This window comes from Prionailurus viverrinus, chromosome D3 (genome assembly GCF_022837055.1).
Source record: "Prionailurus viverrinus isolate Anna chromosome D3, UM_Priviv_1.0, whole genome shotgun sequence".
Classification (NCBI taxonomy): Eukaryota; Metazoa; Chordata; class Mammalia; order Carnivora; family Felidae; genus Prionailurus; species Prionailurus viverrinus.
In genome coordinates, this window is record NC_062572.1 from 22,184,946 (window position 1) to 22,212,111 (window position 27,166).

Below are 27,166 nucleotides of genomic sequence, written 5' to 3' on the forward strand. Positions count from 1 at the left end.
ACAAAAAACATTGTAACTGTGTGAGATAATGGATATGTTCATTAACTTGATTGTGGTAACCATTTTACAAGTTTTTAATCCCCTGTAATGCTTAGTATAATGCCTAGTGCATGGTACACATTCAATAAAATGTTGGATAAAGGGGTTTCTCAGTGCCTTCTGCCTCCACTCTTCCCCCATATCCCACCCCCGAACACTCCTTCTGGAAATGAGCAACGCCCTTCCAGGCAGGCATTTTGCAGACTGCCAGCAACATTCAGTAGGTGCTACCAGTAGGTGTTATTACTATAACTCGTGTACCCTGCCTCCTTCTTCCCTGCTGTTTATTCCCTACAATGGAAAGACATTGTCTCCATGAGCAAAGGATGCTCAAAGGAAAGCTCTAAGGTTCTAACACCACTTTGTAAAACATGGCATTAAATTTGCCTGTCCACCCTGCAACTAGAAGAGAATGATTTCACAAGTGCAAGCCAGAGGAGCAAAAGAAACACAAGTACTGACCCATATTTTTTTTTCTTAATGGATTAAAAATATCACTGAACAAACGGAAGGCGCTTCAGACCTTTGCTTAAAGCTTAAGAAACTGGGGATGTTGGGCCTGGAGTAGAGAAGACTCCAGTGTGGCCTACCATCTTCTGAGGTAAAGTGAGACAGCATGGTCTGCATAAGGCACAACCAAATACAATGGAGAAGCTCCAGGACATCAGATCTGGGCTCCATACCAGGAAGATTTTCCTCACTATCAGAGCTGTGTAGAGATGGAAGTGGTGCCACTGGGGAGAGTCTTGGCCAGAAATATTCAAGTGAAGGGTGGACAATTGTTCAAGATATTTTGGTCAAGTGGTTTAAGAATAGACTCTAGCACAGGATGAAGAGGGTTAAAACTGAATAAACTTTAGGCCTTCACTTTATGAAAATATGTCAGGAAAGAAGGAATTCCACACCACCAGGACACTGTCACAGCAATGCAAATGGTGGTAAGGATCATGGAGAGAGTATTGCCAGAAAGGATGTTGTCTTAGGGAAGGGAAGGTGAGACAGTAGAAAAAACATGCCTTTGGTATCTAATCCCAGCTCTGGCACAGATTCATCTGACTGACTTCTTGTCACCATCTGACCCTCACCTGTAAAATTGAAAGGCTGAGCTTCCCCAGGGGCAATTGCTACTCAGGCATCCAATGATGCTATTAGTGTAAATGATTGCATAAGGCAGGGATCAGTAAATTTTTCCTGTAAAGAAAAATGTCCATATCATAAGTTATTTAGGTTTTGTGGGACACACATGATCTCCACTGGACATTCTTCCTCTTTTATTTTTTACAACTCCTTAAAAGTGTAAAAACACAGGGGCGCCTGGGTGGCGCAGTCGGTTAAGCGTCCGACTTCAGCCAGGTCACGATCTCGCGGTCCGTGAGTTCGAGCCCCGCGTCGGGCTCTGGGCTGATGGCTCAGAGCCTGGAGCCTGTTTCCGATTCTGTGTCTCCCTCTCTCTCTGCCCCTCCCCTGCTCATGCTCTGTCTCTCTCTGTCCCAAAAATAAATAAACGTTGAAAAAAAAAATTTAAAAAAAAAAAAAAAAAAAAAAAAAAAAAGGGTAAAAACACATTTGTAACTTGTGGGCCATACAAAAACAGGCGGTGGGCCATATTTGCCCTGTGAACTATAGTTTAACAACCCCTAGCATAAGGGGGTTCAGGATAGCTTAAATGAAATCTTCCAGAAAAAATAAAGTTAGAGATTTAGCCTAAAATGATACAAAATCCCCCAAGAAACAGAGAGGTGGTGAAAGAAAAATGGAAATATACAGTGAAGAATAAGCTCAAACCCAAACATGATTGGAAGAGGGTAAAACAGAACAAAATAATGTTGGAAGAGATGTGGATGGTGATAGAGGGACATTGGCTATGGGTGTCTTTTCTAAGATGAAGAAGCACCATAAGCCAGGATCACTCTGTCTGTGCAGCCCAGAGATCACTCAGGAGTCAGGATGTCTATCCCCAAACCAAGCCACTCTTGATGCTCCAGTAGAAAAAAAAGGAATGTAAACTGGAAGAAATCCAGCACGTTAAATAATCAGGGTCCAGAGGCACTGACTAATGGGGAAAATTAAATGTAGACAAATATTAGCAGGCTCATTAAGTAGCATTTAACAGGACAAGTGATACTGATTCACAGATATTTGAAAAGCATAAACACCATAATCAGCAGGACTGGCAGGGGCTAAAATAAGATTGGTTAGGGGAACAGAGATTATCGGTGATTTTCTGGGAAATAAGCAGTATGGCATAGCTAGCAAATGATGAATTCACATCCAAGTGCTAGGCACTTAGAAGCTGGGGAAGGGTGTGGGGAGGAAGGCAGGCAAAGTGGCAAAGCCCCTGGTACTCTGGAAAACCAAGAGTCAAAAGATCTGAGTTCAAGGAAAATTTCATGTACTGCAACCTTAGGTAAACCACAACAACATGGGGCTTCAGTTTCCTTTTCTGTAAAATAGGGATTAGTATTCCTGCCCTCCTTATGTTGAGGCATTTTGTGAAGATGCCCTATCCAGTTGACCGCATTTTCCCATTTTACTTAAAAGGACAAAAACAATTCAGGGCATGGCTCATACCTTGGAGGGCAAATGACGATATTATTTAAAAAGACTCCTAGACTCCATAAAGAATTTTCAGATTCATGTCTGCGGATCCTCACAACAATCTTCGGGAGTCATAAGAATAGGTAAGATTGTACCTGTGCACACTTGAGTAAACTGAGGCTGAGACAGGTTGCCTGAGGTTGCATAGCTAGAACCATGTCAAAGCCAGTAGTAAACCTGAGAATCCTGGCCCCTGGTTGGACACTTCTGGGAAGGTGAGCATATTGGGGAAGAGTTAGTAACACTGACCCCTTGTGACACTTGGAAAAGCTTTCAGTCACATCTAGTTTCTATGATTACTTAACAAACCAAAAAAAAAAAAAAAAAAAAAAAAAAAAGCTTCCTTCTATCCCTAAAAAACAAAACAAAACAAAATAAAAAACTCTGTGGCCATGGAAGGGTTAATATCCACCCTGCCCCCCACACACACACACTCCCCTCTAAATCAAGAAAGAGTTCAACCACCTGCTGCCATCACAGCCTCCTGGCCCAACCCTACCCACAACCAAAGCTTTTGAGAATGTCTGCAATATGTGCACATTTAAAACACCTCATCTTCTAGTTGCTGGGTGTGCCAGAGTCTGTCATAGTGAAATTTCCAAGTTCCAAGTTCCAAGCCTGCGAAGAACAAGTTTCTCTGGTTTGGTGTGTCCCCAGTCCCCAAGGGGAGCCACGTGCATTTCCCCAGCACCAGGCCACCCTCCAAGGCTTCCTCCTCCTCCTCCTCCACCCAAGCTTTTTCAGCTCTCACTCATTCCAGTCCCTGGGCTTCCAGGTCAGCCTTTCCCAGGGGGACACCAGCAGCACCCCTCCATTTGGGGCTGCCCCACAGCCCCTGCACCTGGCAGAGGCTTTGTGTCCTTCCTGCTCTAAATTGTTTCTTTTCCATCCAAAACTGTATGACTAAGAAGAAACAGGACAGTCCTAGCCTCCTTGGGGCTTATCTTCAAGCCCAGAGATCTTCCCTGAAGCCCTAAGCTGTCCCTCTCCTGCCCCTCACACTAGCCTCCAGCCTCTCCAATCTCTGCCTCCTTCTCTGCTCACAGGCAGGGGTATTTTCCTTGGACCTTCCTGGCCAGCTCCCCTCAGAACCCCCCTCCCTTCTGCTCATCCTTGCTTGCCCCCCTCACTTCACACTGTGCCCCCCTGAATTCCTCTCAAGGGCTTCCAAGTTATTTCCATTCGGCTCCACAGACCTTTAAACCCACCCTTTCCTCCTCACAGCTCACGGATGCAGTGGCTCCCCTGTGCAGCCCCGCCCCCCTTGTCCCTGCTGGTGGCTCTTGCCCCTTCAGCCCACGTCTCAGAGCCCTCACATACCCACAGCCCGACGGCCATCACCACCACAAAGTAGACAACGATGACAGAGATGTCGGCCGCATTGCGGATGCGCTCATGTGGCGCAAGGGGTGAGGTAGTGTCGGTCGTGGGGCTCCAGGTGGTAGTGTCCATGGCGGCGGTGGCGATGCGTCCCTCCCGCCCAGGCCACTCGCTCCTTATACCGCCTCCGGGTTAATAATCAGCCCGAGGGAGGGCGCCCGCGAAGTCGAGCGGTGCAGCTCCTGCGCTGCACCGTCGGGGAGCAGCTTTGGACGCAGAGAGCGCTGAAGGAGGACCAGGTGGAGCTGTTGGCAGAAAGGGTGGCAGGCTGGCAGGTAAGGGCTGTTCCGTGAGTGGGGAGGGGCCATCCAGGGGGTGGTGCCCGCCTGGCACAAAGGCCGGCTGTGTTCCCGGCAGGGTAGCCTCGCCTGCTCTGCCAGGGGCAGAGAGGGTGCGGCTCCATTGAGGAACCAGGCTGCCTGAGGCCAGGGGCCTAGAGGCTTCAGGTCGCCTGCCACCTGCCCTTGGACCAGTACTGAGGCTTCTACAGACTCCGGTTCTCCATGTGTAAAACCGGTACAAGACTGTTCCCAGGATTCAGCCAAGTTCTTGGTCTCTGTGGAGAAAATTCTGGGGAAGACCACTTGTTGGGTATTGCTGGCAAGAAATTCAGAACAATTTCTTGGCCATGGGGACAGCCACCCACCTACCTACATTTCTGGCGCCCCTGCAGCCCCCAGAGGCACTGTTACTGCCACTGTAAGGAGGAAAAAAGAGAGACTAGGAGAAGGAATCCCACTGGGAGTTTTTCTTTGCCCTGTGCCTCACCCAGTAATTGATCTGGGGCCCTTCTGGGGCAGATAGAAGCGAGGATACTAGAGAATCCCTTCCATGGAGCTCATCATATGTTGACCCTTCCTGGGGATTCAGCCTGCCCATCTGGAGACACATGTCTAAGTTGAAAGTCAGGGCTCAGCACAGAGATGATTGAGAAAAGAGGCATGACTCACCCAAGGTCACACAGTGAGCTAATGACAGAGCTGGTCCTACAACCTAGACCAGGGTAGGCCTAGTTCAGAGGAAGGTTGGAGATGCTCTCAGGTGATAGCACTAGGGAGCTTTGCTGGAGTGATGAGGTACAGGGAGGGGGAAGGACCACATAAACCCTGCCCGGACTCTGTTCTGCCTCAGGTCCTCCCTGCCCACCACCAGACAACCATCCACTGCCCAAATGCCAACAACTGATTTCTTTGCACCTCACTGTCTCTGAGGTCCACTCCCATCCTCCCTCATCAGCACTTGCTCTTCCTACTGAGGTTGCAGTCAAAGAATCATTATTTGGACTGCATCCATGTAGGTCTTCCCCATTCCCCCCCACCCACTCCCCTAAACTAAGGTTATGCCCAGGGCCCAACATAATGCCTGGCCACCAGGAACAGGAATTCCTCTTCTGGGGAACCCAGAAGCAGGGGATCTTCAACATGGATGTCCTCCAAAATTTCAAGCTGAGCCATCAGCCACAGCTTGGAGCAATTGACCTTTCATCTATATCCATCTGTTCCCAAATTCAGCAGAGCATTTTCACCTGGCTCCGCCCAAGCAGAGCCCCTGCCCTCCGGAAACTTCCAGTCTGATCTGGAAATGAGCTCATCCACAGCAAAAGTTCAGCCCTGAACCCCCAGCTGCAGGCATCCAGCCCGTGCCAATTTCCAAAAGTGAAGACTGGCAATGAGCAAATCCGAAAAGTGAGCAGGAGGAAGGACCTGAAGTACTATAGGACCTCAATGGAGGGAATAAACCATTCTTTGATCTTTCTCAAATAGCAAAACATGGATGGCTAGAGAAGGAAAGGATGGCAGCCTGGAAGAGACCAGAAAATGCATTCATTCATTCATTCATTCATTCATTATACATTCATTCATTCTTGCAACACAAGAACTACTTCTATGTGCCAGGTCATGTGTGCCAACCCTGGGGATATAGCTGTACACAAGATTCACAGGGTTCTTGCCCTCACAAGGCTTCCAGCCCAGTGGGAGAGATAGACCATCATCAAAAATGAGACAAATACCTATAAAATTAGCATTGTGATATGTGCTTTGAAAGAGACATAGTAATGCTCCAAATGTGTAGCAAGGATTTTAACATGGAGATGAGGTAAAGCTGGGGGAAGGCCTCGGAAGGTCTGGTTTGAACAGGACCTTAAAAGAAGAACAAGCAAGGTAAGATGGGAGTGAGGGATGTAGCAGGAGAGGGCAAGCTGGGGCTAAAAATAAAAAATAAATTAAAAAACATGTCAGTACCAAGTATCCCCCTACCATGGCAGGGTGGCAGGCAGAGTCCAGGATACCTGAGGCCCTTTTGCAATTTCTGTTCCTCACTGGTCTCCTCTAAAAGGACAATTTATACCCAAGAAAACAGCACAGAGATTCCTCAAAAAATTAAAAATAGAATTACTCTGTGATCCAAGAATCCCATTTCTGGATTATATATCCAAAGACAATGAAATCAGTATCTTGAAGAGATATCAGCACTCCCATGATCATTAAAGCATTATTCACAATATCCAAGTTGGAAACAGTTTAAAGTGTCCATGAGCAGATGAATGGATAAAGGAAATGTGGTGTATATATATACATACCACATTTATGTATATGTCTATGTGATGGAGTATTATTCAGCCGTAAAAAAGGAAATCCTGCCCTTTGCACCACCATGGATGAATCTAAAGGACATTATGCAGACAGATAAAGACAAATACTGTTTTATCTCATCTATATGCACAGTCTAAAAAAGTCAAACTCAAAATGAATTACTGGGACCTCATCAAAATAAAAAGCTTCTGCACAGTGAAGGAAACAATCAGCAAAACTAAAAGACAGCCAACAGAATGGGAGAAGATATTTGCAAATGACATATCAGATAAAGGGTTAGTATCCAAAATCTATAAAGAACTTATCAAACTCAACAACTGAAAAACAATCCGGTGAAGAAATGGGCAAAAGACATGAATAGACACTTCTCCAAAGAAGACATCCAGATGGCCAACTGACACATGAAAAAATGCCCAACTTTACTCATCATCAGGGAAATACAAATCAAAACCACAATGAGATACCACCTCACACCAGTCAGAATGGCTAACATTAACAACTCAGGTAACAACAGATGTTGGTGAGGATGTGGAGAAAGAGGAACACTTTTGCATTGTTGGTGGGAATGCAAGCTGGTGCAGCCACTCTGGAAAACAGTATGGAGGTTCCTCAAAAAACTAAAAATAGAACTACCCTATGACCCAGCAATTGAACTACTAGGCATTTATCCACAGGATACAGGGGTGCTATTTTGAAGGGACATATGCACCCCCATGTTTATAGCAGCACTATCAACAATAGCCAAAGTATGGAAGGAGCCCAAATGTCCATCAATGGATGAATGGATAAAGAAGATGTGGTATATATATATACAATGGAGTATTAGTTGGCAATCAAAAAGAATGAAATCTTGCCATTTGCAACTACGTGGATGGAACTGGAGGCTATTATGCTAAGTGAAATTAGTGAGTCAGAGAAAGAGAAAAATCATATGACTTCACTCATATGAGGACTTAAGAGACAAAACAGATGAACATAAGGGAAGGGAAACAAAAATAATATAAAAACAAGGAGGGGGACAAAACAGAAGAGACTCATAAATATGGAGAACAAACTGAGGGTTGCTGGAGGGGTTGTGGGAGGGAGGATGGGCTAATGGGTAAGGGGCACTAAAAAATATATTCCTGAAATCATTGTTGCACTATATGCTAACTAATTTGGATGTGAATTTTAGAAAATTAAAAATAAAAAAATAAAAAAGCCAAACTCATAGAACCAGAAAACAGAATGATGATTTCCAAGGGCTAGGGAGGGGGTGGGAGAAATGGGGAAATGTTGGGCAAAGGTTACAAACTTCAAGTTATAAGATGCAGTGTATGATGACTAGATCTAATGCAGTATATAATGACTATAGTAAACAACATTGTATTTATACTTGAAAGTTGCTAAGAGATTAGATTTTAAGTGTTCTCACCACAAACACACACACACACACACACACACACACACACACACACACACACAATGGTAACTATGTAAGGTGCTGGGTGCTGGATGTGTTAGTTAACTCAATTGTGGTAATTCAATCCCACTGTATGCATATATTAATTAAATCATCACATTGTACACCTTCTAAAAAATCATGCTGTACAACCCAGGTTTTTTAAAAAAAGAATTATTTTCTCTACACAGATGCTTCCAGGAAACACAGTATGATACACCACCTGCCCCCCACAGCTGGCCAGAGCTGCTGGACCACTGCTCATTGGTAAAGATCCTGTTGGCCTCTCTCCTGCCCTCCCTGGTGCCAACCAAAATCAGGCTCTGGTCACAAAAAAGAATCTTCTTACCAGAACCCCAAGGGAAATAAAAAAGCTGCCCAAACAGCCAGACCAGGGGGAAGATGGGGCTGATGAGGAAAGACAGACATAAAACCAAGAAGCAGACCCCATCTGAGTTCACAATCTCAGGTCAGATTGGGATCCTAAGTTTGAAAACCCAGATGCCCACAGATTCACAGCTAAACCTGACTGTTCAGAGAATACTATTCAAATAACTCTGAAGTCACTAAGCTAATATCTACAGATGGCAGGGGAGGAACCCAGATTTGGAGTGTAATGCCTCACCACTATGTGGGAATTCTCCTGTTGCCTCTTCTCTGCCTTCCTTCCACACTACTCAGTTGTCTAGGTCCCACAGGAGTCCTACCTGCTTCTACCAGCCCAGGAGCTCTTCCCCAGCAGGCCTCGAATGTGCAGTGTCCACCTCTTACTGGCCAAACTGTGCTCCTAAACTCTTGTCACACCGTGAAATTAAACAGCCTAGGTGCAGAGGCTGTGAGTTTGGGAAGTTGTCTGGGGAGGGGAAACCACATAACTAGTTTGAATCATAGCACAGCCATCATCCAGCAGCAGACCGTGGATAGTTCATTTGACATCCGTGATCCTCCATTTGAACATCTGTAAAATGGCATAGACAAGGACTGTCTTGTCAACCTGTGAGGTCCAAATGAGATGAAAATGCAAAGGAGCCTCACTGACAATAAAAAAGGCAAAGGTGAGGTACTGCTATGATTTTCTCTTTTTTCCTTTCCCTTGTTGCAAGCTCAGTTGTGGGAAGCAGACTGTTGATCAGTGTATTTGTTTCCTGAGGGTGCTATTAACAAATTATCACAAATTTGACAACTCAAAAGAACATAAATGTATCCTCTCGTGGTTCTGGAAGGCAGAAGTCCAAAATTGGTTTCAATGGGCTGAAATCCAGGTTTCAGCAGGGCTGCATTGCTCCAGTTTTAAGCAGGATCCTTCCCTGCCTCTTCCAGCTTCTGGTGGTGCCAACAGTCCTTGGCTTGTGGTCACATCACTCCAATCTCTGCCTCTATCTTTCTGTGTGTGTATGGTAAAATATACATAACATAAAAGTTCCCATATTAATTATTTTTAAGTGCACAATTCAGTGGCATTAATATATTCACAATATTGTGCTACCATCACTACTATCTATATCCCAAGACTTTTTCATCATCCCACACACTCTCTATCCCTGAAACACTAACTTCTTATGTTCCCCTGGAAACCATCATTCAGCTTTCCATCTATATGAATTTGACTATTCTAGGTACCTTTAGCCAAGAGGAATCATACAATCTACTCTGTCTTCACAATGCTTTCTCTTCTGTCTGTCAAATCTTCCTCTGTCACTAAGGACATTTGTGATGGTATTTAGGGTCCACCAGGATAATCCAGGATCATCTATCGTCATCTTAAGATCCTTAACTTAATAACATGTGCAAAGACCCTTCTTATAAATAAGGTAGCACTTACAGGTTCCAACAATTAGGACCTGATATCAGATGGCCATTATTCAGCTACTGCAGTGATGGTGAAGGAGTCCGAATATGGAAGGATTTGTTGGAAGAATCAGGATTGGAGCGGCTTTGGGAAAGGTGGAATGGGGAATAAGACACTGCTGGAGGGGGTGAGTCTAGGCCCCTAGGCCCCTGGGCTTTTTTTGGGTAAAAGCCCAAAAGCTCCCAGGCAAAGAGGAAGTGAGAATAAGTGAGAAGGGCCAGGAGAGGGAAACAATGAGTTGGCCCCAGGCTGCCTGCCCTTCCTCCCCAAGCCCCAAGCTGGTATCTGGGCATGAAAGGAGTAAAGGAAAGGACAGAAAGCTAAGAAGAGCAAAATGCTCCTGGCCCTCCCTCTAAAGCTGAAGTCAATAGTAGTTGACCCTTGGTGGTCTCTATGCAATCATCTGAACCCTAGCTAGGCCTCTGTCATCCTGGGTCACCTTGGGCAAGCCCCTTATGTTCACTGAGAACCACCTCTACAGTGGGGATTGAATTTGAACTAACAAAGACTTGCTGAGTACCCACCATGCATATCAGTTTTGGGCTGGGACCAAAACCCAGGTTGCTTAATGGTAGGCTGTAGCTCTTTCCTCTACATTCCAAATCCCAGACAGGCTTCAGGAAGAAGCTTCAGGGTGAGATGCTGCAAGATGTCTTAGCCTACCTCCCCTAGAGCTCTTCACAGGGTATTGCCTCAGCCCCAGGCCTTAGGCTGGGGCAACAGGAATAACACATGGATGATGGATGGCCCAGAATCAAGAGACCTGAGTTCAGGTACTGGTTACTCTGCCAAGTGGCCTTAGATAAGTCACTTTTCCCTTTTAATACTGTTTTCTCACCTACCAAATTGGCAGAATTTGACCAACTGGTCCCTTAAGAAAGATGCTGGTACCAATTCTATGACTCTAATCAGGTCCCTGAATTTCCCTGATCCTCTATCTCTCATTTATAAACTGGGGACATTAAGCCCTGGACAGTTGCATGTCACAAGCATGTCAATTCCACTTCATCCTAAATCTCACCCCTCACTATGTCTGCTGGCCCCAGGGCTCACATTTTCTACTGCTCACCACCATTTCTAAAATTGGAAAGGGTGCCTATGACCCTCCCTACACAGTCCTCACCCAATGAGCTCAGCAGCTCTAAAGCAGTGTGGGAAGCAGACCTGGTTGGAATTGTGCCTCATATGTAAAACACTTCAGCACACTGCCAAGCACATATTCAGTTTTCAATAAAATGTTAACTTTAATCTTCATCTTCATCTCCTATCTAGACTCAAAGTCATGGGGCCTGGGGCCCTGCCCTCAAACAGCAGAAGACAGATATGAAAAAGAAAACCTATACTGTGTGTTGAGACAAATGGTACAACTTTAATCTTCACAATGGTCCTATTGTTTTTCCATTTTATGGATGGATCACTGAAACAGTTGTTAAGTAACTTGTCCAAACTGGTAAATGGCCATGCTGGCGCTCAAAGTCATGCATGTCTAATACCAAAGCCTGTATTTTAACTACTGAAAAGAGGGTAGGGAGAGAAGGAGAGATGAAGAAAGAGTGAAGCTCTAGCCCTGATTCTAAGCCTACTCCCCAGCCAGCATCCCTGTATTCCTCCCCTGCCTCATCCCTGGGTTGGCATTTGGGCCCAGCTACCTGTAGGTGTGAGACATTTCACTGAGTCACTAATTATAACAGATGCAGGCAAGAGTCCGCAGCATTACTATCTTCTGCCAAACACCCTGGTTTTTTGATAACCCACAGCTCAGGATTAGAGTAGGTGAAGTAGCAAAGTTAACTGTCACTCAAGTCCTGACATTGTAACTGTCACCCCATGTGTTCTAACTCCCTCTGTGAGATGAGACAGAGAAGCAGTTCCTGACAGGAAGTAGCCAGAGGCCTGCTGGGATTGGCTAAGGAACTCATCAGAGCTCTCACCTGTGAATCTTATCCCCACATAGCCAATGCCACCAATCCATCAACCCACACTGAGAAAACCAAGCTCAAAAATCCTTGGGCAACTGAAAAACCCATGAAGGTAACAGTGGGAATGGCAAGTCATTCATATATTCAACAAATATCAGTTGTGCATCTGTCAAGGCTTTAGGGGTACAAAGTGAACAAGATAAATGTAGCCCCTTTCTTTGAGGAACCTAAAACTCATGCATGTGCTTAATGGGTATGGGGTTTCCTTTTGGGATGATGACAATGTTTTGGAACTAAATAGAAGTAACAGTTGCATGCACTTAATCCCACGAAATTGTTCACTTTAAAATGATTAATTTATATTATGTGAATTTCACCTCAATTAAAAAAATAAAAAATAAAAACCATAACCATGCATAAGGCATCAGGCCTGGAGACAATAAAAATTTAATTCTCACCCAGATGATTTCTTCCCAACTTGTTGACTGATCTTAAAATTTCATGAGTTTCATTCATTTGTTCAACTAATCATTTGAGGAGAATGAAAAGGTGAATTTGTTTCACCATCAAAAGAATATCTTCTCCCATGTAATGGCTGGTCCTGATAATTCTATATTAAGAAATGTCACTCGTTCATTCATTTAGAGTATCCATTCTACACCAGGTACTGGGGTTACAAACTTGAATAAGACACAATCTTTGCAATGAATATAAAAGTGCAGCTATCTCTTCAAGATACTTCAAGATTTCAATTCCTTGGTATATATACTCAAAAGTGGGATTGCCAGATCATATAGTTCTACTTTTATTATTTTTTATCTTTTTAAAAATACTTCCATTTGGGTATAGTTAACACAGTTTCAGGTGTACAACATAGTGATTCAGTATCTCTATTCCTTATGCTATGCTTACCACAGTGTAGCTATCATCTGTCCTGATATGTTACAATATTATTGACTGTATACCCTATGCTGTGATTTTTATTCTTGTGACTTACTCGTTCCATAAATGGAAGCCTGTACCTCCAACTCTTCATCACTCATTTTGCCACCTTCCCACCCTCCTTCCCCCTGGCAACCATCAGTTTGTAGATCTGATTCTGCTTTTTGTTTGTTTGTTTATTCATTTGTTTTGTTTCTTAGATATGGAAACAACCTAAATGTCCATAGATAGACAAATAGATAAGGAATATGTGGTACGCACGTACACGCACACACACACACACACACACACACACACACAGAGAGAGAGAGAGAGAGAGAGAGGAATATTACACAGCCATAAAAAAAGGATGAGATCTTGCCATTTGCAACAACATGGATGGACCTAGAGAGTATTATGCTAAGTGAAATAAGCCAAACTGAGAAGGATAAATACTATATTATTTCACTCATGTGTGGAATCTATGCTTCCTGTGTGTGTGTGTGTGTGTGTGTGTGTAATCTATTCTTAATTTTTTGAGGAAACTCCATGTCTTTCATAGTGGTTGCACCAATTTACATTCCCACCAACAGTTCCCAAGGTTCCTTTTTTTTCATATCCTCACCAACACTTCTCTCTTGTCTTTGTGATAATAGCCATTTTAAAAAGCATGAGATAATATTTCATTGTGTTCTTCTGATTTCTACAATGATTAGTGATGTCAATCACTCTTTGTGTATCTGTTGACTTTTCATATATTGTATGAGTTCCTTATATTTTTTGTATATTAAAAAAAGGTAACTATGTGAATTGATGAATGTATTAACTTGACTGTAGTAGTCATTTTAATATATATCATATATATTAAATATATATATATATAATCATCACATTATATACCTTAAATACATGTAATTTTGTCAATTATATATCAATAAAGCAAAAGGGGAGGAAAGAATAAAATACACACTAGCCAAAAAAAAAAAGACACATTCTCTGCCTTGGGGCCCTTCCAGTTCATCAAGGAAAGTTTACATCTGATATGCACGTGCTGTTCCCTATGCAAGGACACTTTCTCCCCTGCTCTTTGCCTGGCTAACTATCATAATCCTGTCAACTTAATTTTTTCCAAGAAGATTTCTGAACTGCACCCAACTCCTTTCCTGTCTCGTTTTTTAATTCACATCTAGTTGCATAGTTATATTTAATGCCTATGGACCCCACTGGACTATAAGCATCATGAGAGAAGTGCCAGTGTCTCTTGGCCATCACTATGCCTAGTACTGAGGCTGGCATATAGTAGATGCTCAATAAATATTATATGGGTGCATAAATGAATCAAAATAATGAACACAGGGACGCGTGGGTGGCTCAGTTGGTTAAGCATCCGACTTCAGCTCAGGTAATGATCTCGTGGTTCATTAGTTCAGCCCCCATGCTGACAGCTCAGAGCCTGGAGTCTGTTTCGGATTTTGTGTGTGTCTCTCTTTCTACCCCTCCCCTGCTCATGCTCTGTCTCTCTCTCTCTCTCTCTAAAATATACATTTTAAAAAATTTAAATAATGAACACAAACAATTATGATGTGATAGATGCTCTAACAGTGAGGGAAGATGAGACAAAACATGCCTTACTTCATCTCTCTGAGGAATAGAGAGAGAGGGGCAAAAGAAATAATCATTAAGAGGGGATATTTGCACTGAATCTTTAGGGTTAATACAAGTTCCTGAGGTAACACAGCTGAGATGAGCTTTTGAGATATGAGAGCACACAGTATGCATATTCAGAGACAGTAAGTGGTTGTGGTCTGCATGACTGGATGGAACAGCAGGAGATAAGACCAGAGATGTGGGCAGAAATTAGCCCACAGGAGATCTTGTGTGACATACTAAGCATCCTGGAATTCATCCCATAGAACACTGGAAAGCCAGTAAACAGGGGTTCCTGACCTTAGACTCATAGGCCCCTCAGAGGTGGGTTTTGAACATCCAAGGATTCTAAAATTGTATGTACAATTGTGGTCAGATTTGTGATTTCAGTTTTCATCAGATTCTCGGAAAGATCCATGACTCCAAAAAAGTTTAAGAACCACCACCTTCCCTGACCACCCTAACTAAAACAGCCCCCGTACCCCCACCCCAGTTTACTGACTTTCATAGTAGTTATAACAAAATGTAAGTATCTTGTTAATTTCTTTGCTACTTGCTTACTGCCTATTTCTCCTCTGACAGAGCAGGGAATTTGTATTGTTCAAGGTTCTATCTCCAGTGCCTATCATACATGGCCTGGAACATAGATAGCTCAATAAATATCTGTTGACTAAGTAAATCTAACTGTAGGTGTTTTTTTAACTGTGGTAAAACAATATATAATATATAATATAAACATAATATAAAATTTACCATCTTAACTATTTTTAAGTGTGTGGTTTAGTGGCATTAAATACATTCACATTGTTGTACAGCCATCACCCCCATCCATCTACAGAATTCCTTTCACCTTGCAAAACTAAAACTCTTTATACCCATTAAATAATAACTCCTCAGCCCCTGGCAACCATCATTCTACTTTCTGTCCCTATGACATTGACTACTCCAGGTACCTAATATAAGTGGAATCATAGAATCGGTGTCCTTTTGTGACTGGCTTATTTCACTTAGCATAATGTCCTCAAAGTTCATCCATGTTGTAATATGTCTTATAATTTCCTTTTTAAGGCTAAACAATTCCACTTTGTATATCATATTTTGTTCATTCATTCACTCAGTGATGGACACTTAGATTGTTTCCACCTTTTAGCCATTGTGAATAATGCTGTTATGAACATGATGTGTATGTATTTTCTTAGTCCTTTTTGAAATAAGAGTAGTCACAGGATGGGTGAGTGGATGAATGGATAATGATGGATGGATGGATGGATGGATGGATGGGTGGATGGATAGATACATTAAAACACCTGAACTGAGAGTCAGGAGATCTGTTTACTGTCCTAACTATGACATTTCCCATCTACATGACACACCAGACATCAGGGATACTATGAAGTAACACTTATGCCCATTGTAACAATGGCAGCAGTATTAACGGGAATTTCAAAATATTCATAAAGATGAGTAACTCTGTGCTATTTCATGATCACAGTTGTAATGCGTCAGTAAAAGGATTATGTACTAGATTTAAAGGTGTTACAGACTATGAAGAATGGGGTTTCCCAGAGTGGTAACCCTGAGAAGAAAGGTAGTGATTCCAGCTGGGTAAAAAATCACATTTAGTATCAAATATGAAACAAGCATAACATGAGTCAAAACAGCAAAATCAGAGTCACCAAAAATTCAGGACCTTGAGCCAAAAGATACTGGCAGCAAACAGATTCAAATGCCAAAGAAATGTGTATAAATGAAAGGTACAGAGAGAGGAGATTTTGAAGATATTGAGCTCTGCTCTGAACTGGCCCACAGGATTTGCTCATCCATGATCTCACCATCCATGGCAACTGTAAGAAACAACCCCAAGAAAAAAATGAACAAAAAAAATAGATAGTCCAAATATATATAAATATAATTATTATAAACAGTCTATATAAAAGGAAATACTAATGACATATAAACATATTAAAAGATGTCCAATCTCTCTCTAATATGGCAAATGCAAAACTACAGTGAGATACTATTTTTTTACCTATCAGACTGGAAAAGATCACAAATTGATAATATATCATGTTATAAGAGAAAACAGGTACTCACACATTACTGGTGGAAGCATAAATTGGTACCACCTCTAAGAGAGTAATTTGAGAACATCCATCAAAATTATATCAAGAGAATGAGAAGACAAGCTGCAGAATGAGAGAAAATACTTACAAAAGACAAATCTGATAAAGGACTGTTAACCAAACTATCAAAGAACTCTTAAAACTCAACAATAAGAAAATGAGTAATCCAACTAAAAAGTAGGCACAAGATCTGAACAGACACCTCATCAAAGACATACAGATATCTTTTGATATGCAAAAGATATGCAAATAAGCATATGAAAAGATATTCCACATCATATGCCATTAGAGAATTACAAATTAAAACAACAACAAGATGTCACTACATACCTATTAGAATAACCAAAATCCAAAGCACTGACAACACCAGATGCTGGCAAGGATGTGGAACAATAGGGACTCCCATTCATTGCCGATGCAAACAAAAAGTACAGCCACTTTGGAAGACAGGCAGTTTCTTATGAAATTAAACATATTCCTTCCTACCATATGATCCAGCAGTCGTGCTCTATAGTATTTACTCAAAGGAGTTGAAACCATGTTTGCACAAAAACATGCATACAGATGTCTATAGCAGCTTTATTCATAATTGCCAAAACTTGGAAGCAACCAAGATATCCACCGGTAGGTGAATGAATAAATAAACTGTGTACATGCAGAAAATGGAATATTATTTGATGATGAAAGGAAGTAAGCTATCAAGTCATGAAAAGACATGGAGGAATGTTAAAGAGACATTAGTAAGTGAAAAAAGCCAATCTGAAAAAGCTATATACTGTATAATTCTAACTATAAGACATTTCATAAAAGGCAAAACTATGGAAGCAGTAAAATGATTCATGGTTGCCAGGAGTTAGAGAGGAAAAGGAGATGAATACATGAACACAGAGAATGTTTAGAGTAGTGAAATTATTCTGTATGATATTATAATGATGGAAATATTTGTGTCCATTATACATTGGTCAAAACTCATAGAACGTACAACACCAAGAGTGAACCCTAATGTAAATTATAGACTTTGGATGATAATGAGGTATATCCATCAATTATAACAAACGTACCACTCTTGTGGAGGATATTGATGGTGACAGAGGATGAGAATAGGGGTAGTGGGTGGTAATATGGGAAATCTATTCAGTTTTTCTGTAACCTAACACTGCTCTGAACTGGCCTACAGGATTTGCTCATCCATAATCTCACCATTAATAACAACTGTAGGAGCCAACCCCAACAGAAAAATGAACAAAAAATATAAACAGTCCAAATACACATAAATATAATATATATATATAAAGTTATACACATTATAACTTTTGACCCAATAATTTTACTTCTAAGGATTTATGCTACAAATAGACTTACATAAAGGTAAATGATCTATGTTCAAAGTTATTTATTGCAGCACTATTTATAATAGAAAAAGACTAGAAGCAACCTAAAAGCCCATTCATAAACAACTGGTTAAATATATTATGTTTTATCCACTTAATGCAGCCATTAAAAAAAAAGAAAAGAAAACTCTTGAGTATAAATATGGGTTGATCTCAAGGTGATTTTGTTAGGTTAAAAAATCAAAGTGGGACACCTGGGTGGCTCAATTTAAGCATCAGACTCTTGGTTTTGGCTCAGGTCATGATCTCACAGTTCGAGAGTATAAGCCCTGCATTGGGCTCCGCACTGATAGTGCAGAGCCTGCTTGAGATTCTCTTCCTCTCCCTCTCTCTCTGCCCCTCCTTCACTCTCTCTTTCAAAAATAAATAAACTGTGAAAAAAAAATCAAAATGTGCAGAACAATATATAGTATGCTACCATTAGTGTAAAATGGGGGGTAGGAAAAGAATATACACACAGGTCTGCTTATGTGTACATTAAAAATCTCTTGGGGGTGCCTAGGTGGTTCAGTCAGTTGAATGTTTGACTTTGGCTCAGGTCATGATCTCACAGTTCATGAGTTTGAGCCCCAAGGAAGGCCCTGCACTGACAATGTGGAGCCTGCTTTGGTTTTGCTCTCTCTCCCTCTGGCTCTCTGCCCCCCTCGAAAATAAACAAACAAACAAACAAACTTTAAAAAAAAAATCTCTTGTATACACAGGAAACTGGAAAAATTGGTTGGCTTCAGGAAGAAAATTTCGATGGCAGGGAAGCTTTCTCTATATACACTTATGTACTTTATGAACCATGGAAAGGTATTGTTTACTAAATCAATAGATAGCAGGAGGAAGGAAGGGAGGGAAGGAAGACGAGAGAGAGGAAGAGAATAAATACTACACTAGAATCACTGAATATCCTAATGTAGGCTGTGGACCCAAGCACAGGGCCTCATTTTTAATGGAGAGCCACTATAAAGTCCATTTGCGCTGCTCTCTGGCAAGTAGTTGTCATTCCAGGTCCCAGTGTTAGTGTCTTACTTTGACTCATTCTGAGTCACACCCTACTTGTTTCCCACTTCCACTCCTTGGGAAAGCACCTGGGCTGGGAGGGCTTCCTTAAGTATTCACCAAAGTCATGGCCCCATGTGGAAGAGCTGTGAGCTCTTTGGGACAAAGACCTCTTTGAATACAACTGTCATTAACATGATTACACCCACATAACCCTGATATGGGAAGACTCTTTGTGCCTTCTGGAGCATAGGATTCTGCTGGTGAGTAGCCTGAAGAGCCAGTTTTGTAATGCCTGAATCAGTCATGTGTCAGGTTTTCAATTTAAATGATAGACTCTTTGACTGAAAAGAGTTAAGAGCATTCAACTGACCCCCTCATTCTATAGTGGAAATTGAGACCCAAAGAGGAAGGTTATTGTCCAAAGCCACAGCATGGTCTCTGAATTCCTAATCCAATGCTCTGTCTTCTCCAAAAACATTGTTCAAAACAAACTTATAATTTCTTATAAAGTTAAAGCCATACCTTGTAATTTCACTTTTAAATATTTATTCAAGAGAAGTGAAAGCATATGCTATGCTCTGAATGTGTCCCCACCAAAGTTCATATGTTGACTCCTAAAACCCAAAGGCAATAGTATTGAAAGTGGAGTCTTTGGGAGGTGATTAGGTCATGAGGGTGGAGCCTCACAAATGAGATTATTGCCCTAAAAAAGAGGCCCCAAAGAGCTCTCTAGCCCCTTCTACCAGGTGAAGACACAGTGAGAAGTCATGAGCTATGAACCCAGATGAGGGCACTCACCAAAACTTGACCATGCTGGCTCTTTGGTGTTGAACATTCTCATCTCTGAAACCATAAGAAATAAATTTCTGCTGTTTATAAGCTACAACATCAGTGGTGTTGTGTTATAGCAGCCTGGTCCAACTAAGGCAACATATATCCACAAGAAGTCTAGTATATGAATGTTCACAGCAGCTTTATCTATAATAGCCAGAAAGTAGAAACAACCCAAAAATCCATTAAAAGGTAAATGGCAGCACCTGGGTGGCTCAGTCAGTTAAGCATCTGACTCTTAATTTCAGCTCAGGTCATGATCTCGCAGTTTCATGAATTTGAGCCCAGCACCAGGCTCTGCGTTGGCAGTGTGGAGCCTGCTTGGGATTCGCTTTCGCTTTCGCTTTCGCTTTCGCTTTCTCTCTGTCTCTCTCTCTCTCTCTCTCTCTCTCTCTCTCTCTGTCTCTCTCTCTCTCTCTCTTTCTCTGCCCCTCCCCCATTTGTGCTATCTCTGTCTCTCTCAAAACAAATAAATAAACTTAAAAAAAAACTTTAAAACAGAGGGGTACCTGGGTGGCACAGTTAGTTGAGCAACTGACCTTGGCTCAGGTCATGATATCATGGTTTGTGAGTTTGAGCCCCGCATCAGGCTCTGTGCTGACAACTCTGAGCCTGGAGTCTGCTTCAGATTCTGGCTCCCTCTCTCTCTTCCCCTCCCCTGCTTGCACTCTGCTGTCTCTCTCAAAAAAAAATAAACATTAAAAAAAATCTTTTAACTTTAAAAAAGAGGTAAATGGATAAACAATTTGTGGTATATTTATTCAATGAAATGCTACTCATCAATAAAAAGAAACAAACTACCAATCCAGAGAGCAACATAGATGAATCTCATAGACAATGAATTGAGAAAAGAGGACGAACATAAAATTACCTATTGTATTATTCCATTTGTACATAGTTCTAGAGCATGCTCTACGGTGATAGAAAATAGAACAGGGGCACCTGGGTGGCTCAGTCAGTTAAGCAACTGACTTCAGCTCAGGTCGTGTTCTCACAGTTCATGAGTTCAAGCCCTGCATTGGGCTTGAGCAGGAGCCTGGAGCCTACTTCATATCTTTTCTCTCTCTCTCTCTCTCTCTCTCTCTCTCTCTCTCTCTCTCTCAAAAATAAATAAAACATTTTAAAGCTAATCATTAAAAAAAAAGAAAATAGTACATAGTTGTCTGGGACAGGAAAGGGATGAACGGCTGCAGAGGGGTATGAGAGAACTTTGGGGGTATTGTCAATGTTCCATAACTTGATTGAGATGGTAGTTACATGGGTATAAACATTTGTCAAAATTCACCAAACTATGGTTACAGATGATGACTACACTTGGCATGGTAAGCATTAAGTAATGTATAGAATTGTTGACTCAATGTATTATACACCTGAAACTAGTATAACATTGTGTTAATTATATTTAGATAAAAATTATATATTTTTTAAATTCATCAAATTTGTATACTTAAAATCTGTGTATTTCATTGTATGTAAATTGTACCTTAAAAGAGTTAATTAAAAAAGGGAAAAACAAGCCGTTATATGTATATGTATATCACTCTTTCCTATTTACAGAGCACTTTCTCACCTCTTTTTTATAATGCCTTATATAGAGAAAGGTTTAACATAAGTACGTCTACATAAGTACAGGTGTGGCAAAAGATGATCCTACCAGGTGATTTTCAATTCTGAGTTTAACACAGATCTATTAGTATCTTTGAGGAATCAAGAAAGGCTTTACAGAGAAGGCAACATAAAAATACCTATTTAAAAGTCAGACAGAGAAAGACAAATACCATATGATCTCATTTATATGTGGAATGTAAAAAGAAGACTCTATAGATACAGAGAACAGACTGGTAGTTGCAAGAGGCAGGAGTGAGGGGGGTGGTCAAAAGATATAAAATTCCAGTTATAAAATTAATAAGTCCTGGGGATGTAATAAACAACATTGGGACTATAGTTAATAATACTGTATTATATAGTTGAAAGTTGCTAAGAGAGTATTTCTTAAAAGTTCTCATCACAAGGAAAAAAATTCTAAGTATATATGGTGATATATGTTAACTAGACTTATTGTGATGATCATTTTGTAATATATACATATATAAAATTATTACATTATACACCTGAAACTAGCATAATGTTATATGCCACTTATACCTCAGTAAAAAAGGAAGAAAGAAAGAAACTTATCTAATGTAAAAATACCTATTTAATGTATAAATCTTGTCCAGCATTACAGGGAACTGCATGGGCAAAAGCTAGGGAACAGGAATAGTCAGTTTGGAGGGAAACTTTCTGTATCTGTTCATATAAATTAATAAATTTGTTATTGAATACTTTCTATGTGCCACACACACTGCTCTGGGCATTGGAGGTACGACTATCCTTATTCACATTCTAGTTGTGGAAGATAAATTTAAAAAAAACAAGCAAATAGTGCATATATCAGGCACTGATAAGTGCTGCAAAGGAAAATAAAGCAGAATATGGAGATAAAGATGGTCAGAAAAAGGCAGGGTGATCAAGTAGGACCCCTTGCGAACCATATAGAAGGAATGAGGGACTAAGCCACGTGATGCCTGGGAGAAGACCCTCCCAGGTAAAGAGAAAATGCAAGGCCCCTGAAAGGTGAGCATGAAGAGAATAAGAATGAAAGTTTGAGAGACAGACTCAGGACTATGTTATTAAAGGCCTTGGATGCCACTTAATCCAGTAGCAGGAATTCTTCCAGAAATTTAACATAAGGCAAGAGCACTGGACTAAGAATCAAGATTCCTAGATTCAAGTACTGAGTCTGCTTCTAATTTGCTTTTTGACCTTGAGCTAGTGACTTCAACTCTCTGGGATTCAGTTTCCACAGGCATTACATCCCATCTTCAGGGGAGGCTCAAAGGAAGGCAGAAGTAGGACCCCTTAAATTTAATTAATTTAATACCTTTTTAAAAGGTATTAAATGAGGAAGTCCATTGCCCTAAAAGTTGGAAGGAAAAGGTAACATGGATATCCCCAAAATCACTTTGGAGGCCCTCCTCAAGGCCAGAGTTTAGGACTCAGAGAGTATGAGAGAGACCATCTTTGGAAACTACCTACAAAAAATGCTTACATGACCTGAGGTGGCCTGAAGCCCTCAAGATTTCTGACATCATATGTGTGCGTGTTAGGGGATCATCACAGCCAGGACAAGTCCTAATCTGTAGGAGAAAGGAGATAAAGTGTTCAGGCCAGGGAACATGACCGGAAAAAAGGGTGAAGTTCAAAGCCTTGCACCAAACCGCCACTCTTGTAGACCCAGGTAATGATTCTCTGGAGACCATTGTTAGAATAATAACAAAAGAAGTGTCATTTAGCAATGGCTTGCTATCATTTATTGACTACTATAACAAGTGCTTTACAAACATTATCTTCCTCTTTAATCCTTACAACACTCCTATATGATAGGTGCTATCATCCTCAATTTGTAGATAAGAACACCGAAAATTAGATTAAGTAACTCATGAAGGACAGAACTAGAATTTAAATCCATTACTCTTAACCACACATTAAAAATGTGCTCACAAAGTATACATATATCAAATCATTGCAATGTACCCTTTAATATATGCCATTGTAAAAAATAAATTAAAATATATATACATATAATTGTATTTGTCAATTATACCTATATAATATACCTATATAAAAGGAAAATTAAAAGGTGCCCAGAGAGGGTGTCCTGGGAAGAAGGAAAAAAAAAAAAAAAAACCTCAGCAGGAACTCAGAATGTCAGCTTCCAGTCCCTGCTCCACTCCTCATTCACCACGTCATCCCAACAAATCTCTTCTCCTCTCTGACCTACAGGTCCTCTGTGAAACCATGAGATTCTCAGCAACCCAGTTCCACCAGTATCTCCCTGCCTCCTGGGCCCTTTGGCCTCCTTCATCTTCTCAGAGATCCCAACATCATGCTAGCATGCCTTTTCCCACATTTCCAGCTGTGCCAGACTCAGGTTCTGACAGAGGCCCAAAGTCTTGATGGCCTATGGGTTGAGCATTGGAGAGGAGACTCCAGGGAGTTCTGCTCAGCTCAGGACCCTTGGCTCTTTCCCTGCAACCTTTAGCAAGGCTCATAACTTGAGCCTTATCGCATAATGAGGCTAGTACTTTCGGAGGCCAATAAACCACACACTCCCCCTCAGAAGGTACACAATTTACATGATAACCTAAGTCATGCCAACATACCTCTACTGCAAAAATGTTTAACAGGAGCAGAGTCTCAAATACTGTTATCACAGTATTTATATGTGTTATATCACATATAACAAAGCCATCATGGCTCCTCAGCTACCTCACTAAGGAGCCCAGAGCTAAAGACTTGGCGAAGCCAGCTCACTGCACCCAGAAAGCCAACTGGTCTGCATTTCTAAATCTGCTCTCCTCAGCTGCAACTTGCTAAGCTCCTTTGGAAGACCTGGAAATTAGATAGCTTGAATGTGGGCCCTGAAAAGTTCACTAGAGATGGCATAATCCATTCTCCACCATTCACAGATGGAACACTGAGGCCCAGTGAGGCCTCCTGGCTCAGCTGGAACCAGAACTCAAGCCTTCTGCCCCCATCCTGCCACCTTGATACTTGCCTTCATTTTATCCTTCAGCCAGTTTGATAAGTCATAAGTGCTATGACAAAAACACCCACATGGTGCTCTAGAGATTTCAGATAAGGCATTGAATGAAGGCTGTGTCCTCAGAGGCAGGGGGTCAGAGAAAACTCCCCAAGATGTGAGCAATGTCACAAAAGATCAGTGATAATGATCCAGGGGAAAGGAGCTAACTGGGCTAGACAGAAAGAAGACACAGAATGAGACTAGGAGCATAGAGGCAAGTTGGAGCACCACTGCATCCTGCACACAGCTGGTGCTCAATAAGTACCAAATAAGAGGCAGCCTGGGATCAAGGGCAGAGCCCTGGGATTCTCTGCCCTTGTCATGGCATATGAACTTGGGTAAGTCTCGCTTCTGCCCTGAGCTCACTGTTGTCACATGACCCATAAGGCAGCCCCAGTTCCAAGATGCTGAGATTTGGAAAGAAACACTATGTTTTGGGATGGTACTCCTTCATTCCTCCAGCTGAGTCAGGCAGGGGCATGTTTTCATCCTGCTCAATTCAGGAAGAGTTTGACCTAAGAGGCTGGCACCACCCTCTTCAGGTCACACCTGTCTCTGAAACAACAAACACTAATCACCTTATGAGCACTGTCACACCCTCTTTCTGGGAAATTTTCCTTTTCACAGCTGGGGGTGGGGGGAAGCCCAGATATTTTAGGGAGCTACTTGGCCTCAGAGTCTATCCACAGAACACCAGAAGTGGAACAGGGTCAATCATTGAATTCAAGGCAAAAAATAAGCAACTTCAGTGAGTGTAAATTTGAATAAGTTAGTGAGAAGTAAATAAATTATATTTTAATACAATAATTTTGAAGGAAAAGTATTAATTTATATAAAACTAGTCAACTTTATCAATTCAGTATTTTTTCCAGTTTTATTGAGATATAATTGACATATAACATTGCATAAGTTTAAGATATACAACATGATGGTTTGATACATGTATATATTGCAAAATGATAGCCATAATAAGGTTGGTTAACACCTCCATCACTCATAATTACCGTTTGTACTGTGCAGAGAACAAAAGTAGATTTAAGATCTACTCTCTTAGCAACTCTCAAGTATATAATACAGTATTGTTAACTATAGTTCTATTCAGTATTAAATTAGCTACTTAGAAAAAAAGACCTTTGTGTTTGGTGAAAAACTCCATCTGAATTATTTGCATCATATAACCCAAAAAATCTGGTTTATTCTTTCCATTTATTAACCGGCTCAGTATTACATGTAGTCCTAGAGAAGGAGTGATAGATCAGATCTCAACCACAGCTCACCTTATGCTTGACAAATGCAAGAGTAGCATCTTGATTATCCAACTGCCCCAAGAAGGAAGAGGGGTGAAAGTAGGGGTGGGCACCTGTATAGTTTCCTATAGTTGCTGTAACAAATTACCACAAACTTGGTAAACTAAAACAACACGCAAATTTGATTCAAGTGATAAAACCCAGGTTAAACCTAAACAAGGCAGGGGCACCTGGGTGGCTCAGTCAGTTAAATGTCCACCTCCAGATTTCAACTCAGGTCATGATCTCATGGCTCAAGCCCCACATCAAGCTCTGCACTGGCAGTACAGAGCCTGCTTGGGATTCTCTCTCTCCCTCTCTGTCTGCCCTCCCCTGCTCAGGCTCTGTCTCTCTGTCTCTCTCTCTCAAAATAAATAGATAAACATGAAAAAACTGTTTTAATAAATAAATAAATAATTTTTAAAATCCTACATAAGGCAAAACAAAACAAGCAGAAAACAACATGAGAGTAACATATTTGTATATTCAACATAATCACAGGAAGGGCCAAATGGGGAGCTAGATTTATATATGACTGGATACAGAAACCCAAATGATATCAAGATTCCTTTCTTCTTAAAAAAAAAAATTCCTTGTTCTAACTGTGTATCTTATCTCTTTTTGTTCTATGTTGACTATCAAACTGTAACTGAGCATTTCCATATGGTATGGAACATGATTGCTATTGAAAAGTATTTTTAAGTCATCCAGCATCCAGAGATAAACTCTCTAACCATTTTCCTTACAGGTTTTATTTATGTTATTGTATGCACATATAACACCCCTTGCAACATACATGCACACACACACACACACACAGGCATACATAATCATAATTATTTGGGGATCAAACTGTGTACATATAATTTCGTAGCCTGCTTTTGTTACTCAGAATTTTTTAATGAAATTTTTCTGGGGTACCTGTATGGCTGAGTAGGTTAAGTGGCCAACTTCAGCTCAGGTCATGAGCTCTCATAGTTCATGGGTTCGAGTTCCCCATTGGGCTCTGGGCTGACAGCTCAGAGCCGGGAGCCTACTTCAGATTCTGTGTCTCCCCTCTCTCTGCCCCTCCCCCACTCATGCTTTTTGTCTCTCTCTCTCTCAAAAATAAACATTAAAATTTTTTTAAAAGAAAAGTTTTCTTGTTATTAAATTATATCTGTAAATGAAGCACATACACACTCTCTTACAGTGAGTCTAAAATCATTTTCACTGGGGTGAAATCAAGCTATCAACAGGACTGCACTTCCTCTAGTGGCTCTAGAAGAGAATCTGTTTGCCTGCCTTTTCTGGCTTCTAGAACTGCATTCCTTGAAGCTCATGGCCCCTTTTCCCAACTTCAAAGCCAACAATTTTGAAGTATCTTGCTTCAGTGATCACATTGCCTTCTTCTGGGTCAAATATCCCTCTGTCTCTTTCTTACACTGGGCCCATTTGGATAATCCAGGATAATCTCCCCATCTCAAAATCCTTAATCACATCTTCAAAGTCCCATATAAGGTAATATTCACATATTTTGGGGATTCAAAT

The 27,166-nt window shown here is 41.2% G+C and overlaps 1 protein-coding gene across 2 annotated transcripts in view; it reads right to left on the reverse strand.

The window, feature by feature from the left end:
• The window catches only part of SLC5A1 (solute carrier family 5 member 1), a 74,560-nt gene extending 70,303 nt beyond the window's left edge, over positions 1 to 4,257 (reverse strand). For both annotated transcript variants that reach the window (XM_047828784.1, XM_047828783.1), the window contains exon 1: positions 3,958 to 4,257. In XM_047828784.1, the coding sequence (XP_047684740.1) occupies positions 3,958 to 4,089 (132 nt within the window). In that variant the 5' untranslated portion in view covers positions 4,090 to 4,257. The remainder of the gene's footprint in view (positions 1 to 3,957) is intronic.
• Between the last annotated feature and the right edge of the window lie 22,909 nt (positions 4,258 to 27,166).